General features: G+C 39.2%; 1 protein-coding gene across 1 annotated transcript in view; it reads right to left on the minus strand.

Annotated features, from left to right (window-relative positions):
* Positions 1–4,005: 4,005 nt before the first annotated feature.
* The window catches only part of LOC129692529 (cytochrome P450 2J4-like), a 43,146-nt gene continuing 28,219 nt past the window's right edge, over positions 4,006–18,932 (minus strand). Inside the window, exons 8-9 of the mRNA XM_055629000.1 lie at positions 15,842–15,980; positions 4,006–4,184 (exon numbers count right to left, since the gene is read on the minus strand). Coding sequence (XP_055484975.1) covers positions 4,006–4,184; positions 15,842–15,980 — 318 coding nt within the window. The remainder of the gene's footprint in view (positions 4,185–15,841; positions 15,981–18,932) is intronic.

Below are 18,932 nucleotides of genomic sequence, written 5' to 3' on the forward strand. Positions count from 1 at the left end.
ATACTCCTATGATAAATTAGACTAGTGATTGACATGACTATGAGTTGAATAACTAACAATTAACTTGTATACCTAATATCCTAACCACCTTTTAATAGTAGTTTAAAAGTATTGGAAGTAACCTTGACTTTCTATCAATATAGTAAAGCTTATACCAATGTATTAAAAAATACTTATTTTTGCATCAATATGCAAAATCCTATACCAGAGTTAAAATTAACCTTGTTTGGGAATAACAAATAAAACCTTAAGTTGAGTAGATTTAATAACCTACCCTTTTTCTATTTCTATAAAATATCCCTGTATATTTCTTGTTTTACTTTGAATAAGACTGTTAATAATAAACATCTCCCAATGACAATAAAATTTCGTAGCCATAGCAAACAACCAAAAACATACCCAACCCCATTTAAAGGAAAATTGGACGCTGTTCTCATAGATTTCTTCTAGCTGACATTTTGGACATGTAGAAATCCTGTAGGGGGCCCAAATAAAAATGGTTAATTAAGCAAGCAATAACATTTGTGGTCCATTAACATTTGAATATTGAGAAATTTCAGGCTTAATAAAAGTCCTTTTTGGAACAGTCAAAAATGCTGGACCAGCTAAAATTAGTAGCTTTCTTCAAAGTTCTTTTGGGAGCAGGATTTGATGAGAAACAGCAGTTGAAGAAGTTGAGGCAGGTATAAGCAGAATGCTGGAACATGCAAGATGCTGGAACAGATGTGTCAATGTCTCAGCATGCTGAAGAATGATTCTGTTAGGTTTGATCCAGCATCTCTGGTGTCCAGTTCTTTTGTTCTGCAAACATATAATTTCTCACAAGCATTATAGATTTCTAAAATTATAAATGTATGAGATGTGCAGGATGAAACTAAACTGTAAGCCAATTTTATCTATGCAAATTAAAAGGTTAGCATAATACATTTTGAGCATATTCTAGCCATGGATTTATTGGCCAAGTATTGTTGAAGTTTTGGCTGAAGACACATTTTTATGTCTCAGTCAGTTTTAGAGTTGTTCCCATGTTAAGGGATTAGCAATATAAGTTACCATTATTATTGAACATACAATCATTATCATGTTGAAATCAAAACAAGTTTGAATAGATTAAAATATCTTTTCGGGCCCTTGCGTGCCTGTTGTATTAGGCCAAGTTGCTACCTATTTCCCTAGAGAAGCCTCCCATTAGAGACAAGCTGGTTGCCTTGAGCAATAGAAAATATGTTTTAAGTAAACTTTATATAAACTCCTTTTTAATTTAGAATATACACATACCGTAGGTATCTTGTACCTGTTTTGAGGTTTAACCCTAGATTTTTATGTATGTTGTAGCTATTTGTCCTATCTCCATTTATATATAGAATGGGTAGTTATGCCTTTATAGCCAAACTTTATTTAAACTCCCTCTTACCTTTAGCATTTAAGCATACCCTAGGCATCTTGTACCTGGGCTTTACAGTGATAAGCATACCCTAGGCATCTTGTACCTGGGTTTTACATTGATTGTGGCTATTTTTTGGCTTGTCTCTTATTTATACAGGATGGGCAGTTATGCCTTTATAGCCAAACTTTTTATTTAAACTCCCTCTTACCTCTAGCATTTAAGCATACCCTAGGCATCTTGTACCTGGGCTTTTAATTGATAGTGGCTATTCTTTGGCTTGCCCTTTTAATATGAGATGGACAGTTTTGTTTTTTAAACATATGAATATAATTTTTGAGTTTTTAGGACTAAACTAGGTTGGCATGTACTTTGCCATCTTTAAGCCTCTTGTGTCTTTTTTACATTAAGCATAACCAACATTTTTCCCCCGTAAAAATGTTTCACGTTTAAAAGGATAAGTTAGTTTCCAGAGCAGTGTGACATTATCTCTCTTTATATAAACCTAAAATTTATGTGAATCCAACCTTTAGACCAGTAAGGACATAGCATCTATTATTAAGAAAAAAAGAATTTACATGGTAACCTTAAGGAAAATTTTGTCATTTTGAATCTTAGACTATCTTCATAAGTGGCTAAACAGCAGGAGTTGTCATCCTGGCTTTATTATGTAAATAAACTTGATCCAGAACTCAGAGATCTGCCTGTTTCTTTTTACTTTGTGTTGGGAAGAAAGGCATGTGCCTTCACCAACTTGTTCATATATATATAGTTTCAAATCAGTATATTTGTAACTCAAAGCCTTTAAATGAAAATCCAGCAAAGAGAAAAGAAAAATTTAAGTTTGGGGTCAGTTGTGCCAATTTACGCTGTAACAAACAAAGCCCAGCTGGTTATTTTTTTGTTGTTTCAATAAATTGGCGGACCCTTACCGGAAAGAGCTGACAAATACCTTGCAGCCAGAGAACTTTGAATTTTAGCCGTTATTAACCTAATTATTTGGATGAGTACTATTCTCTGTAACATAGTACCCCAATCCTTGGCTTTTTCCCCATTTTCTCCTTCAGTTTTCTTGGAGAAGGTATGGAGAAGAACTAACACCGTTTAACATATTGCAACCAGATCCACTAATATGACAGCCAAAATGAAGCCAAAAGATATTAAAACACCCTCTGACATGGCAATTTTTTATTTTACATGCAGTTTAGGCCAAACTCTGTCTAGAGGTTTGTCTGCCTCCAGTTCCTTTCTTTCCTGCCATGGCTGTGGAGCTGAGCCAGTTGAGCCAGCCACAGTATAAAAGAGCCATGCTTGCTTACAGTATAAAAGAGCTGAAGTCTCAGGTCTGCCCACAGGAGGCAGTGTTTTGCTCCTGGGCTGGTTTAAGACTCTCTCTTAAAGAAACAGTTTTTTAAGACCTGGGAATTTTTTTGGTTTTAAGTTTGGGTTTTATCACTGGGAGCTTATTCCCCCTTTCAAAATATCATAAAATGTGATTTAAAGGGTGTGGATTCTTAGATTAGTTGGGCGCCATTTGTTGTAGTTGGTTATTAATATTTACTAGTGGATTATCTTCTGGTAATTCTGCTGTTAATCCTCAGCAGCTGTATAGCCAAATCACCACACAGAGACTGGGTTTTTAGTTAACTTAGAACACAATGCTGGGAAATATTTACTCCCTCCTAAACCTCCAAGCCCTCAGTTTCCTAACATTTAGATTTCCCACATTATACTTGCTTTTTGTGAAATCTTAGGTCTGGTTCATGCTCCAAGTCCTCCAAGCTCTCTGGCTCTATCTCCTCATGCTCTGCTCTCCTAGTGCTCCTCCTCCTTCTCTTCCCACCCTTTCCTGTTCTCTAGCTCCTCCCTCTTTCCTGTCCTCTGGCTTCTCCCATTGTACAACATTGTATCTAGTTGCTTTATTTGTGTCCTGTTTACACAAGAGTTGAGACAGGATGCTTATAGTGAGTATCACAATGCAATATCCAGATTGAAACCAGAGGGTTGGGCATGAGGAAATCAGCATTTGAATTAACAAGGGTAAGGCATATACATTTTAAAAGAACATTATACCAACACTACCTGGAGGCAAAACTGCATAAGTTAGAGGCAGATCTGTCATATAGGAAAGTCCTCACAGCCTGCTTTTGTGGATGCAATCAGAAACTGGTTTCTGATGCTTATTGTCTCTTTGTCCCACTTCAGGCAAAGATTTCAATGTGCAGAAACAGATAGACATGTATGAAAGGAGGGAGGAAGCAAACTGACAGCACACTCATTGAGATACGACTCAGGATGCACTTTGCATGTTTAATCATATTTAATTTTTTATTATTAATTTTATTTCAATTTAATGCATTTTCTTTATAGACAGACACACCTTCCTGTTTTAAAGTTTTATATGAATTGCTATGCCATTGGACTCATAAATGATTTCTCCAACACCAAACTAAAGGACAAGCATTCCAAAAATTTAATTCAATTCTCATAGCCCAATTTCTTCAGTATGTCTTGAATCACCTTCATTTATAACATCTTTCTTCACTTGTATGAGGAAGGCCCAGAAGCTTCAGGGCATGCACCACATATTCCAGTTTTCTTTTCTTCTTCATTCTCCAGCATCACTGTCTAGGGACAGCACAGATGCGGTGACTGACTGGGGAAAGGGTGAGGAAATTTCTGAACTTCAGGCTCAGCTTCTCATTGATTGGGGGCTTGAAAGTAAATTTTTGCATAAGAGCAGTGAAGAAAATGAACAGTTCAGACCTGGCCAGTTGTTCTCCCAGGCAAGCTCTCTTTCCTGAGGGACAAAAACAGATGAGTCACTTTCTCAGCTGACTTTGCTACTTCTTCAGGCTGGAGTCCCCAACTTATCACTGCAACTTCTGAGCTGACACTGGGCTTTGTGTCCAGCTCATTATGTCTAACATCTTCCTCATTTAGTCAAATGGGCCTGATTTAAAGTGATATTTTCTGACCTTTGGCATAACAATTTGTCTCAGACTTCTGTTTCACTTTGCTAGCACAAAAAAAATTACAATTTTTCCCAAGTATCATGGTTCCTTCCATTGATATTTTTAAATAATGCCTGGGCAGGGGGCATTCTTACAACTCTGTGAGCAATTGCTCTAGGGCACCTCACACCATACATACATGAACACTGCATATCCATCAAATGTTTGTATAAACACATGTATTTTTTGGCTGTATCAATTGTGTCCATTTTCTTGTCAGTCTCTTTATTAAATACCTGGGTTTACATGGGAGATCTCTGATGATCTAGGAAAATCCCAGCACTACCCCATTCTATTCTTCTGTGAAAATTCTCATCAAGTATCCCAACAACAATGCAGTGCTCCATCTGGTCTCTAACTCATCTTTAAGCCCCTGTTTGTGTGGATGTGTTTGTGCATATGTGTTCTCATTTTGTATTCATGAGTGCATGGATGCCAGAGGACAGACAAGGGTGTTGAGCATCAAATGCCAACCCCACCCACGTTTTTAGATAAGGTCCTAACTCTTCAAAACTTGCCTAGTAGGCCAAGCCACTGAGCCCCAAGAAACCTTCCTTTCAAGCACTAGGATTATAATAAGCATAGACCCCTCTGCTCCAAGTTATCCTTGTGAGTTCTGGAGACCAAATTATTCTATGCTTCCAAGGCAAGCACTTTACCAAGTGAGATGTCTACTCTGCCATCAAGTGCTTTCTTTCTTTCAAAATAATATATTTTTCACTAAAAATGGATATAATTTAGGAAAAGAAATGTATTAGCTATAGAAAATTTGCTTAGACCAGCAGTAAGACAAAGCTATTCTTAATATTTGAGCGTCTTTTCCTCTATCTTTATGGGGTTTCCAAGAAGACATGATAGCAGGAATGATAGTATGCATCATTCCAATAATTTATTGTATACAAAGCTGCATTGGTTTTCAATGACATTAAACATTCTAGAATTTCCTGATGCATACATGTTTCCACTTTGTTATTGGCCTAATACATATTGTTGAAGAAATAAAATGAAAGCAGACCTGAAGAGGTACATAGTAAATGAATATGTGTTACATGATGCCAGCATCTTACGTTATATGATTTTTTTTGTAACTAATCTGTTTTATTCATCTCTGTTTTTTTTCCAAGAATTTTGTGTCACTTGTCTTGAATAATATGGCTATCAACTTATTAAATTCCCAAGTTAAGAATCCACATACTGTGATATACAAAGTTAGAAGGCTGGGTTAGTAACATGACCTGTCTACAACTTCCTCTGTGACTGTGACAATACACTCTTTATCATGAATCTAAGATTTCCAAGTGGGCAAATATGTGAAATGCTCTCTTTCTTTCTGAGTGTGACAGTGTAAGTGGGAACTTGTTGTTCAGCAGGAAACGTGATTAAAAGCTTGGCCTGTGTGATGGGTAATATTGTTTCCCATGGTGGTTTAGGTTAGAGTAGTTCCCATAGGCTCATACAAGTAAATACTTAGTCAGCAGGGAACGAAACTGTTTTGTGAATTAGGAGTCATGACCTTGTTGGAAGAGGTGTGTCACTGGAAATGGGCTTGAAGTTTCAAAAGACACACTAGGTCCAATTTCCAACCTTCTTCCCTTTGTCCTCCATTTCTTGTAGAGAAATTTTAATCCAGCAACATGGCTGCTCTGATCAGAGCCAAAGTCCTTCTAGGTCTGTATGATCCAGCTCAAATACAGATAAGCCCTTACTACACACCTTCAATCCCCCAAAAATGATGATAGTTTGTAGAAGGAAGCACCCATGTTTGAAAGTGTTGTCTAATTGAGAGGCAGACAAAATGACAAATAAGAGAATAAGAGAAGTATTTGACAGAATACAATATGCCCATCTCTCACAAGAACAGAGAGGAATGAAAGGCAACTTAAGAGAGAGGAGAGAAAGGATGGCAGTTCATTGAGTGCATTTCATTTGAGTTCAGGCAATGCGGTTGAGTTCAGTTCAGTGCAGATTGGTACAGTTCAGTTGAATTCAGGGAGTTCCATTCAGTTTTGTTCAGTTGATATGGAGACGAGGTAGTTTTACTGGAAGAGTTTTTCAGAGACAGGTTGAAGACAGAACAAGCTAGACACAGGTAAAGACAGAATGAACCAGAGAATGAGAAGGAGCCAGGAGATTACAATAGATTGCTAGAGTTAATTTGAGGCCAAGTAGAACAATTCAGTCAAAATTTAGAAAAAGCAGTTTGAATCAGTCAGCTTGGAGAGAAGTTTGAAACACAACAGCTGAGTGAATTAGCCAGCCTAAGTTGAAAAAGAGCTAAAAAGTTGAGTTTATTCAGCATTCTAGGAAGCTGAAAACATTTTAGGCCTAGATAAGATTGTGTGGAGGCCAGAAGCTACTGGAGAGTAGGTTAGCAGACAGAGGCAGTAATCCTCCAATGTGACAAAAAGACAGGCAAATAAAATTTACTTTTAAACAGTCACGCGTGCGCGCGCGCACACACACACACACACACACACACACACCCTCTACTTCTCTCTGTTTGTGGATCAGGATATAAAGCTCTCACTTACTGCTCCAGTGCCATGCCTGTCTGCTTTTTGTCATAATGATTATGAGCTAATTCTCTGAATTTGGAAGCAAACCCCCCAATTAAGTGCTTTCTTTAATAAGATTTGCTTTGGTCATGGCATCTGCTCACAGCAACAGAATAGTAAACAAGTTACCATCTTGACTGAGAGATATCTAGAAAACTGGGTTCTATTTCTGAAGTAATTTCAGAGATGACTAAATGTAGGTCATTGAATACAGGCATATAGGTCACTGAATTGAGAAGAAACCTGTCCTGAGCATGGATGGCAGCATATGGTTTGGCAGCACTTGTCACTTGTCAAGGCTCCCTCTTCCTGAGCCCCCATGACTGAGTTGCTGTGTCTGCTCATGACCATCACACTCCACCTTCTTCAGCCTGTGAACCTGGACTCTCTCCTAGTCTACAGGAGACTTTTAGGGTTTCAACTACGGGCTGCATCACAGGTCTTTCTTATCTCAAATATTTCAGGTTTTTTGGACTAGGCAGCACTGGTTGCCACTTCTCCAACTTTCCAACTTGCTGAAGGCTATTTTATCATAATGTACTCGTGAGTGTGTAAATAAAAATAGTAACAGTAACATATTGTTTACAGCGTTTGTCCCTAGATCATCCTGACCAATGTTGATGTCAGAGCTCATGCTTAAAAGGAATTTCTTTCTGCTTTTTTTTTCTAAATTCCCTCTTTTCTTATTTCTCTCTACTCAGATCCCAGATCATTGCGGAAAGCAAATGGTCCTGGGCATTAATAGAAAGCAGGCAGATTAAGCCACCGGTAACAAGCCACTAAGCTTAGTGCTTCCATAGCCTGTGCCTTAGTTTCTGTTTCCAGGTTCCTGTCTTGAATTTCTAACTTGGTTTCCTTCAGTGATGGACTGTGATCATGAATTATGAGTTAAATAAACTCTCTCCTTTTCAAGTTAAATTTTGGTCATGGTTTTTTATCACAACAATAGAAAGCAAATGGGATTTTAATGACTAAGGAGGATTGGAATTCTGGAATAATTGGTAATAATAATAAAAAAAAACCTTACACTTTAGCAGTTCCCACCCCCACACCAGGGAGAGCACTAGCTGTAGCCTTCACTACTGAGTCTCTCATAGTATCAGTGAATGCTATAGCTCTTCAAGGATGCATTTTCCCTACTCATATATAGTCTTTCTCTTGAGAATGTGCTCAATCAACTGGGAATCTTGAACGATACCACATTGTTCACTCAGGCTATATAAATTGAACATGTGTAGTTTAGTTTTTATTCATGTCAGCAAGGAAGTCCATCTACAAGCTTGTTTGCCCAACATGGCAGTACTGGGAAGTGGTATGTCTATACATAATTAAGTGTGTTTGAGTCATGTCCACAATCTGGTAGCACCTTTTCCTTGCTTTCTGACATTCAAGAGGTGGCCATGTTTTTAATCAATAACTTCTTAATAAATGCTTGATGTCACTGCAGGCATGGGTCTCATGGCCAGCTGACCACAGACTGAGACTACTAGAACCTTGAGTCAAATCAAACTTCCTCCTAAAAAGTTGTTCATCTCAGATATTGTTTCAAGGAGGGAAGTTCAACAAACATAGTCTTGGCTAAAGGCTATTTGGACACTTTTCCTTTCATTAAAACCCAGAAAAGCACTACTGAGGTTCTGGGTTGCTGTTTTTACTTTACAGATGGTGTGGATAATACAACTAAAGGGACAATGCATGAATCCCTTATGGAGAAAAGACTTTGCAATATGAAGAAAATGCATGGATTCAGGCTTTATTTGGCCTAGAGGATCATTTCCCTATGAAAAGCATGAGGATACAGTAATATTTCTTTCAGTGGAGGCCTGGGAAACAACACAGAAAGCACTTATGTGGGATGTAAGAAGAAACAAATTTCTACACTTTCAAGATCTGATTTGAGAAATTAAAATAATTATAATAAATGAAATATGTAACTGATATTTTGAGCTATAATTGAATTTTTTTAGTTTTCTTTGAACAAGAAGACTGGACAGATTTCTTGTACTCTGTAGGATTTCCTACTAAAGTGAGTTGTGAAATGTCAATGGGATGCACATGGAGAGACCAAAAGAACAGAAACAGTTCCAGCCAGACACTACCAGGGCATCCCAGAATTCTACAGTGTGTTCTCTGCTTAGTGTTTAGTCACCTTCTGGTATGATAGTGTTAGGAAAGCACAAGCTTCAGTGTGAAAAAAAAATCTGGTGAACATTGAGCTCTAGCTATAGAACATTGGGTTAGGTCTGTGTTCACATCTCTGCAGTGCTCACTAATTCCAACTTGAAAGGCTGCAAAGGGACACATGCTCTAAGGAGCTGCTCTGCCTCTTCTTTGTCATTCTACTTTCATGCTCTTCTGTGTATGTTTAACATGTAATATATCGCAGTATATATTCATGGAACTAAGGACCTACATAATTACTTGTAATTATATGTGCAATGCATAAAAGCCAAGAACTGTAATACAGCAAGACAGTTTGTTACTAGTTTAAGAATAGCAAGACTACAAGTATTTGTTCATTATTGGCTGTAGAGAAAACATAAGAGAGTGGATCATCACTAAATCCACTTAAATGACTATCAAGTTTCAGAACACAGGTTATCTAACTAGATTTTTAAAAGCATGCTTAAAGCCATAAAAGAAAATTACTTACTTCCAATAGAAGAAGTATTGTTATAGGTCATAACCCACAACAGTTATGCAAAGAACAGTTATAATTATCATTTGATATACCCATTGCAACAAGTAGGTAGCCAGTCTTCCATGCCGCCTACCCACCTCATTACAAATTTGAGATATTTACCTTTGAGTGCTCATTGCTTAACAATATTTTATATTTAAAGATTTGAAAAGATGACATGTATCTGAATACTTTCTTATGATGAGGAGGAAGAGAGATTGGTTTCTAATGTTGTGGGAAACAAAACAATGGAAGCCAAAATTGCCATCAGAGGCCAAGGAAGAGCTTGAGAGATAGTAGTGATGACAAGCAGTGCTAGTTGCAGAGAACATTGGGATGCAAACAACATGTTGGAGCTGCACTGGCTGGAGCTATATGGCGATGTTCAGATTACAGAGGAGATTTGTGGGCTTAAGAGACGGGATCCAAGATGGCGGCGCCAGGAGAACACCGCATCTGAGGAGCAGGACAGCAATGGGGTATCGTGAAAAAGAGACTGAACTCTGGGTCTTAAAACAACAGTGATAGTGTTTTCCAGGTGAGTGGACACTCCATAGTGCAGGAATCCGTTGGGTCAACTCTCAGGTCACCCAGCCAGAGCCTGGAGGAGATCCCGGTTCTCTCAGACACTCGATCGCCAGACCAGAACCACATGCCTGTGTGTCCTGATCACCTTCCCAGACTGAATGGTAGGCACAAAAACACCAGAGACTGGGAGTCCCAGTCACGAGAAAAACCCACAGGGAAGGAAGGAAATGCGACTGACTTCAGGTCACCCAGTCTTTTCCTAGAAAAGGTCCCGCAGACCAGCAGGCACACACTGCCAGCCCTGAGCAGGGCTCCAGCAAGGAGCACAGAGACCTGCTGCTCACTGGACTCTCCATCACAGACAGAACTGTGTGCTCCAGGGCATTAGAGACTGGGAGTCTCTGTTGGGAGAAAACCCCAAAGGGAGGGAAACAGCTTAGAGCACTCAGATGACCCTTTCCCGCACCCCCCCCCCCCACCAGCACACACGGGAAAGTTCACAGGAAAAGGTCTCAGGTTCCTGTCACCACCTTGGAGCCACACCTGCCAGCACCTGTGCACTCTACGCGCCAACCCAAACAGCACAGACTGGGCCTTCCTGTTGGGAAAAACCCCACAGTGGGGGAACAACTGGCCATACCTCAAGATAACTAGCTGAGGAAAAGTTTCTGGCTATCCAAAGTCTCTTGACTCTAGCCTTCAGCTGCACACATGAGAGCAGAGCTCACCTGCCACTGACTCCCACTTGGGTACTGGGGCACAGAGCCCCAGCCTCAGGCCTACAGAAGCCTGGGATTCCAAGATTAACCCCCAGATACTGCTCCAAGAGGAAGCCAGTTATCCCTAATTAAACTGACCAAACCACAGGGCACTGAGGTTACAGCAGCAGCTCAGTAAATTTACAGCAAGAAACATAGAAGCAGGACAGCTGTCTCCAGGACTTCTCCGGATGAGAGGAGAGCCCCTTTGACTAACAAAGGCCACAATTATCACTCAGGTCTGTACACCTGAGGTGAGCTGTGGCAATCCCTGAAAAACACCGGCCATCCAGTGACCATACCCAAAATGCTGAGGAGACTTCCTTCAGGAAAAACCATCTTCCTGCCAAGTGGATTCTCTCCACCACAGGATTCCAGGAAGTACCAGAAACTAACACCGAACACCCAAGATAGCCCAATGGGTAGAGGCCAGCATAAAAGATCAACCAACAAAAGACAGAGCAATATGGCATCTCCAGAAAACAGTTATCCAGGGGCAAGCAGCCATGGACACCCCAGCATAATTGAAATTCAAGAAAATGACCTAATATCTAAGCTTATGAAGGGGATAATAGAGAAAACAAATAAAATATGTAAAGAAATAGAGGAAGAAAAGACAAACAGATTATAGTCATCCATAAAGATATACAGGAAGTTGCAGCCAAACAGTTTGTGGCATTTAAAGAGGAAATACTTAAATCACTGAAAGAAATAAAAGAAACAGAGGATTGTTCAAACAAACAGGTGAATGAATTGAAGGAACAACAAGAAAAATACAGTCAGACAGGTGAAGGAAATAAAAAAACCGGCTCAATATCTGAAGATAGAATTGGAAAAATTAAAGAAAACACAAATGGAAGAAATGGAGAGAAAGAAGTTAGGGAAGATAACAGGAACTACAGAGTTAAGCATAACCAATAGAGTACAAGAGATGGAAGAAAGAATCTCAGTGTGGAAGATACAGTGAAAGAAGTCAATGTATCTGTCAAAGAAAATGTTAAATCTAAAAAATTTCTGACACAGATTATCCAAGAAATCCAAGACAACAAACATGAAAAGACAAAACTAAGAATAATAAGAATAAAGGAAAAAGAAGATTCCCGCCTCCCAGGCCCAGAAAATATTTTCAAAAAATCATTGAAGAAAATTTCCCCAACTTAAAGGAGAGGCCTATAAGAATACAAGAGGCCTACAGAACACCCAATAAATTAGACCAGAAAAGAAAATCCTCCCATCACATAATAATCAAAACAGTAAGTATACAGAACAAAGAAAATTACCAAAAGCTACAACAGAAAAATGCCAAGAAACACATAATGGCAAACCCATTAGAATCACACCTGACTTCTCAACAGAGACTGTGAAAGCCAGAAGGGCCTGGACAGATATCATGCAGACCCTAAGAGAACACAGATGTCAGCCCAGGCTACTATACCCTGCAAAACTCTCAGTCCTCATAGACAGAGAAAACAAGATATTCAATGACAAAAACAAGTTTCAACTATGCCTACACACAAATCCAGCATTACAGAAGATACTGGAAGGGAAAATACAACCCAGGAAAACTAACTACCTTCAGAAAAACATAGGAAATAGTTAACCTCACTACAGTAAAGTGAAAAGCAACCAAGCACACAACCTTATGACCACAGCCAACATCGAAATTAAAGGATCTAACATCCACTGGTCATTAATCTCTCTCAACATCAATGAACTCAACTCTCCAGTAAAAAGACACAGACTAACAGAATGGATGCATGAACAAGACCTAGCAGTCTGTTGCATACAAAAAACCAAAAACAAAAAAACACCTTAGTCACAAAGATAGAGATTACCTGAGGGTAAAAGCTTGGAAGACGACTTTCCAAGAAAATGGACCCAAAAAGCAAGTAGGAGTAGCCATTCTAATATCTGATAAAATAGGCTTTCAACCAAAATTAATCAAAAGAGATGGGGAAAGAAACTTCATGCTTGTCAAGTGAAAATTCCACGAGGAAGACATCACAATCCTGAAAATCTATGCCTCAAATACAAGGGCACCCACATATGTAATGAAACATTGATAAAACTTAAACCACACATAGATCTCCACGCATTAATAGTTGGAGACTTCAACACCCTACTCTCAACAAAGGATAGGTAAACAAAACAGAAATTAAACAAAACAAAACAAAAAAAAAACAATGTCTCTAACAGAGGTCATGAATCAAATGGATCTAACATACATCTACAGAACCTTACACCCAAACAGAAAAAGAATTTACCTTCTTCTCAGCACCTCATGGAATCTTCTCCAAAATAGACTGTATGGTTGGTCACAAAGGGAGCTTCAACAGATACAAGAAGATTGAAATAATCCCTTGTATCCTATCTGATCAACAACAATTAAAGCTGGACCTCAACAACAACAGAAATAGCAAAAAGCCTACACACACATGGAACTGAACAACTTGCTACTCAATGACAGCTGTGTCTGGGAAGAAATAAAGAAAGATATTGACATCTTCCTAGAACTCAATGAAGATGAAGGCACAATTTACACAAACGAATGGGACACAATGAAAGGAATGCTAAGGAAAGTTCATAGCACTAAGTACCTTCAAGAAGAAATTTGAGACATCTCATTCAAGCAACTTAATGGCTCACCTAAAAGCCCTATGGGGAAAAAAAGAAGCAGACACACCAAAAAGGAGTAGAGAGCTGGAAATAATCAAACTCAGGGCTGAAATCAATCAGTTAGAAACAAATAAAATAATTCAAGGAATCAATGAAACCAAGAGCTGGTTCTTTGAGAAAATCCACAAGATAGACAAACCCTTAGCCAAACTAACAAAGGTAGAGAGACATTATCCAAATTAACAAAATCAGAAATGAGACGGCAGACATAACAACAGAAACTGAGGAAATTCAAACAATCATTAGGACTTACTTCAAAAGTCTATATGCAATAAAATTTGAAAATCTAAATGAAATGAACAATTTTTTTGATCTATTCCACTTACCAAAGATGAATCAAGACCAAGTAAATCAATTAAATATTCCTATATCTCCTAAGGAATTAGAAACAGTCATCAAAAATCTTCCATTCAAAAAAGTCCAGGACCAGATGATTTCAGCACAGAATTCTACCAGACCTTCAAAGAAGAACTAACTCCAATTCTTTTCAAACTATTCCACAAAATAGAAACAGAAGGAACATTACCAAACTCATTCTATGAAGCCACAGTCACCTTGGTACCTAAACTTCACAAAGACCCAACTAAGAAAGAGAATTTCAGGCCAATCTCCCTTATGAACATTGATGCAAAAATACTCAACAAAATACTTGCAAACCTGCTCTTTGATCACCTCCCCCTGAGGGGGGAGCAGCCTTACCAGGCCACAGAAGAAAACAATGCAGCCATTCCTGATGTGATCTGATAGACTAAGATCAGAAGGAAGGAGAGGAGAACCTCCCCTATCAGTGGACTTGGGGAGGGGCATGCATGCAGAAAGGGGAGGAAGGGTGTGATCGGGAGGGGAGGAGGGAAAGGCTTATGGGGAGATACAAAATGAATAAAGTGTAATTAATAATAAAAAAACTTACATACACAAAAAAAAAACCTTGCAAACCGAATACAAGAACACATCAAAGATATCATCCACTATGACCAAGTAGGCTTCATCCCAGGTATGCAAGGGTGGTTCAATATACAGAAATCCACCATTGTTAACATATTGACATGTTATCATATTAAGAAGCTGAAAGAAAAAAACCACATGATAATCTTTTTAGATGCTGAAAAAGCATTTGACAAAATCCAACATCCATTCACATTTAAAGAATTAGAGAGATCAGGGATAAAAGGCACATACTAAACATAGTAAAGGTGATATACAGCAAGCCTATAGCCAACATAAAACTAAAGGGAGAGAAACTTAAGCAATCCCACTGAAATCAGGGAAAAGGCAAGGCTGCCCACTCTCTCCATATCTCTTCAACATAGTGCTGGAACTCCTTGCTAGAAAAATAAGACCATTGAAGGAAATCAAGGGGATACAAATTGGAAAGTAAGAAGTCAAAGTATCACTATTTTCATATGACATGATAATATACCTGAGTGACCCCATAAATTCCACCAGGGAATTCCTACATCTCATAAACCCCTTGGCCGGATACAATATTAACTCAAAAAAATCAGAAGCCCTCCTGTATATAAAAGAGAAAAGGGCTAAGAAAGAAATTAGGAAAACAACACCCTTCACAATAGCCACAAATGACATAAAGTTCCTTGGTGTGACCCTAACCAAGCAAGTCAAAGACTTACATGAAAAAAATTTCCAGTCTCTGAAGAAGGAATTAGAATAAGATATCAGAAGATGGAAAGATCTCCGTGCTCATGGCTTGGCAGGATTAACATAGTAAAAATGGCCATCTTACCAAAAGCAATCTACAGATTCCCATCAAATTACCAACACAATTCTTTACAGACCTGGAAAGAAAAATTCTCACCTTCACATGGAAAAACAAGAACCCTAGAATTGCTGAAATAATCTTCTACAAAAAAAGATCTTCTGGATGTATCTCCATCCCTGATCTCAAGCTGTACTATAGAGCAACAGTAATAAAAACTGCCTCTGACATGAAATGATTGGCCTGCTCTTTGATCACCTCACCCTGAAGGTGGAGCAGCCTTACCAGGCCACAGAGGAAGACAATGCAGCCACTCCTGGTGAGACTTGATAAACTAGGATCAGAAGGAAGGAAAAGTAGACTTTGGGAAGGGCATGTGTGGAGAAGGAAGAGGAAGGGAGGGGTTAGGAGGGGAAGAGGGAGGGTGCTACAGGAGGGATACAAGGTGAGTTAATTGTAATTTATTAAAAAAAGAGAAGGCAAGGGGTGAAGTTGGATTCTGACCTGTTTCCTTCTCATTACCACTCACCCACTGAGAACGGTAGAAAAGAGTCTCTCTTCTTAAACTGTCCATTCTTCAAAAAATGCTCTGGATTGAAGGTATCTGGAGTGGCCCACTCATTGGGGTCCCTGTGCAGAGCATTCAAATTGGTCAGGACCATGGTGCCCTATAAAGGACAACAAAGATTCAAGGTTTGATGTGTGGAACGGGCCCAGACAAAGGGTGGGGGTTCCCAACATTCTTTTTGTGTTCACCCCTCAGCTCCCCACAAAATCCCATCCTTAGTTCAGATCAATTATGGACTGTGTGTCCTTTCATATTCCAGAGCCATTAGACTTCTCTTTTTTACAAACTGCTGGTTTGTGGGAAGAAGTCAGCATGTGATATGGAGAAGACATTTGATCATCCATGAGAAGTTAATTGGGTAATGGATGAATAACTATGAACCAAGCTACTTCTTACCATGGAAATGTGGACAATCAGCAAAATAAAATGTTGTCTTCCATCCCTCTTTTTCTCTTCTTAGTACTCTGTACTGAGCTTCTGGTCCCAGTCCTTTGCAGGGCATGAGACACATTAAGCATGCAGTGTAAGCAAGTCCAGTCCATCATGCTCCAGGTATGTTGCCTGGACTCCTCAGAGTGTGCCTTTACTCACAATGACTCATCTGCCCCATTCTATCACCTGAACCATTTGCTGAATGTCTCAGTCTCTGATTTTTGTCATGTCAGTTACCTTTTCACCCAGCCGCCTTACTACAGACTGCTCAGTTGCTCTGTCAGTCCCACATCTGATCCACAGATAACAAGGAGGCATGCCATAAATACAACATTACCACACCACAATGCCATTTCCCAGCACTTTCATTATCTCCTCTGTAAAATAATTCCATAAGTTTTAGTGTGAAGAGGAATTATTTGATTCTTCAGGATCAGTTTCCTCCACCATCTTGGCTGCCATAATTTGTTTTGTTTCCTTAATAGGACAGTTTCCCAATCATTCCAATCCCCCTTTAAACATTGTTTCTTTTGTCATGAATACTATTCTTCCCATATGATGTCTGACTAAAGTCTAATGCTTTTTTTTTTCTTCTCAGCACTACAATCTTTTTCTTTAGAACCTCTCTTTTTCTTTTCCAGGCTTTGCCTTTCACTCCAGCCTTTCTATGTCTAGTTATGAGCAGAGTTCTTTATTTGGGGCATTCTCATGACTTATATTCACTAATATGCTTATTTTGCTGAGGGTGTTATACAGACAGAAAATCTTCAGGTGTGCAAGCAATAAAAATCATATCTGTTGTACAGAGTGTGAAGATCTGCATGCATGATCCCTCTTTCTGTGAGTACTGCACATTATTCTCTATCATGGTTTCCACTGAAGTGTAGAGATGTAGGATCCATTGCCATGACAGTCGCACAGTGGGCAGATACACAGCCTCTTCTAGACCTAGGTCCATGTAAGGTCAAAGCCTTCAATTTTTGCTACATTTGCATGTTATCTGGTTGGATTGTCAGTGCCTAGAACCTCTCTTGGACTTGCCATTGAAGGTCCATGTCAGAAGACATATGATGAAGTGGTCTGCTCTCTGGGGTTAAATGCATGGTTATAAGTGTGACTCCAGGGTAGGCTTTCCTGATCCTAACTCTGAAGGTTTTCCTGAGAACAACGTATTCTGAGCATCTAAGACAAAGAACTACAAATCCACAGAGGCTACCTATGCTAGTTAATCTTGATTATGGTCTCTCTTGTAATTAATAATTGTCTAGGAGATTACAACGGAACCCCACTGATAGTAGCCCACGAGGACATTTCCAGAGAATATTTTCTGGTGACAGTACACTTTCCCTGACTTTGTGACACCATGCCCCTCACTTAGGAACTTGGTGGGCAGATAGTCTGTTTCAAGCTCTCCTTCTGCTCCTTGACCACTATCATATAGACTTCCCTGCTCTGCCTTCCCCATTCGGTCATGCTGAATTGAAACCTTGGGTCTTTATTTTGTCACTGCCAAGAAATGTCTGATTTTGTTCAATATATACTATACAGAAAGGAAGGAAAAGATGATTAACTAGCCTTGTGTAGAAAAAGTGTGATGGGATCAGAAGAGCTCTCTGCAGAAACCCTGATTAGATCCCAAACTACGGTCTACATTTGGCCTGCAAACAGAGGGAATGTAAGTAGGATTCATGGAGAAAAGAATGGTTGTTATCTCCCAGCGTAGTAGTAAGTCCTGTGCAGTAGAAACAATCAGAACAGGTTTAGTTCCAGATTCCAAATCTTTTGTCATTTTATATTGTCGTAGAGAAGCCTTGTGTAAACTTATTTCACTGAGTCTCAGCTTTCTAATGTATAGAGTGGGGATCATTGCTTATGAAAAGAAGATTAGACATTTTGAAATAAATAAGCATCATCAGCACATGTTTGCTTTGGAATTATCTACTTTTTTTCTCAATTTCTTATATTTAATATTTTTCTTTGGACTGGTTTCCTTTGTGAGACAGAAAGTTCACAACTATGGGAGAGTAAGCCAAATCTGAAAAAAGCACATGTTAGCACGCATAGGGAAAAGAAATTCTTACTCTTGTGAGGTCACATTAGCATAGGAAAATATGAGGATGTCCATTAGAAAATAAAGCTAACTTTGACTAAGAAAATCCAACTAAAGTATCTTAATTTTTTTCTATTCTCATGGTGCCGACATGAAATGAATGCTACATTTTGTTGTAAATATTATGGCCAAACTTTGAGGAGATTGCAGATAATCTTATGAAAAAGTGGAAGTTAGTAAGAGCCGGAGGGGACAGGTGCTCCACAAGGAGAGCAACAGATCCAAAAAACTCTGGGCACGTGGGTCTTCCCTCAGACTGATAGTCCAACCAAGTAGCATGCATCAAGTTAACCCAGAAGCCCTGCACAGATGTAGCCCATGACAGTTCAGTCTCCTAGTGTGTTTCATAGTAATGGGAACAGGGACTGCTTCTGACATGAACTGATTGGCCTGCTCTTTGATCACCTCTCCCTGAGCGGGGTAGCAGCCTTACCAGGCCACAGAGGAAGACAATGCAGCCAATCCTGATGAGACCTAACAGACTAGGATCAGAAGGAAGGAAAAGGAGAA

Source organism: Psammomys obesus, unplaced genomic scaffold (assembly GCF_907164565.1).
Source record: "Psammomys obesus unplaced genomic scaffold, mPsaObe1.curated_primary_1811, whole genome shotgun sequence".
Lineage (NCBI taxonomy): Eukaryota > Metazoa > Chordata > Mammalia > Rodentia > Muridae > Psammomys > Psammomys obesus.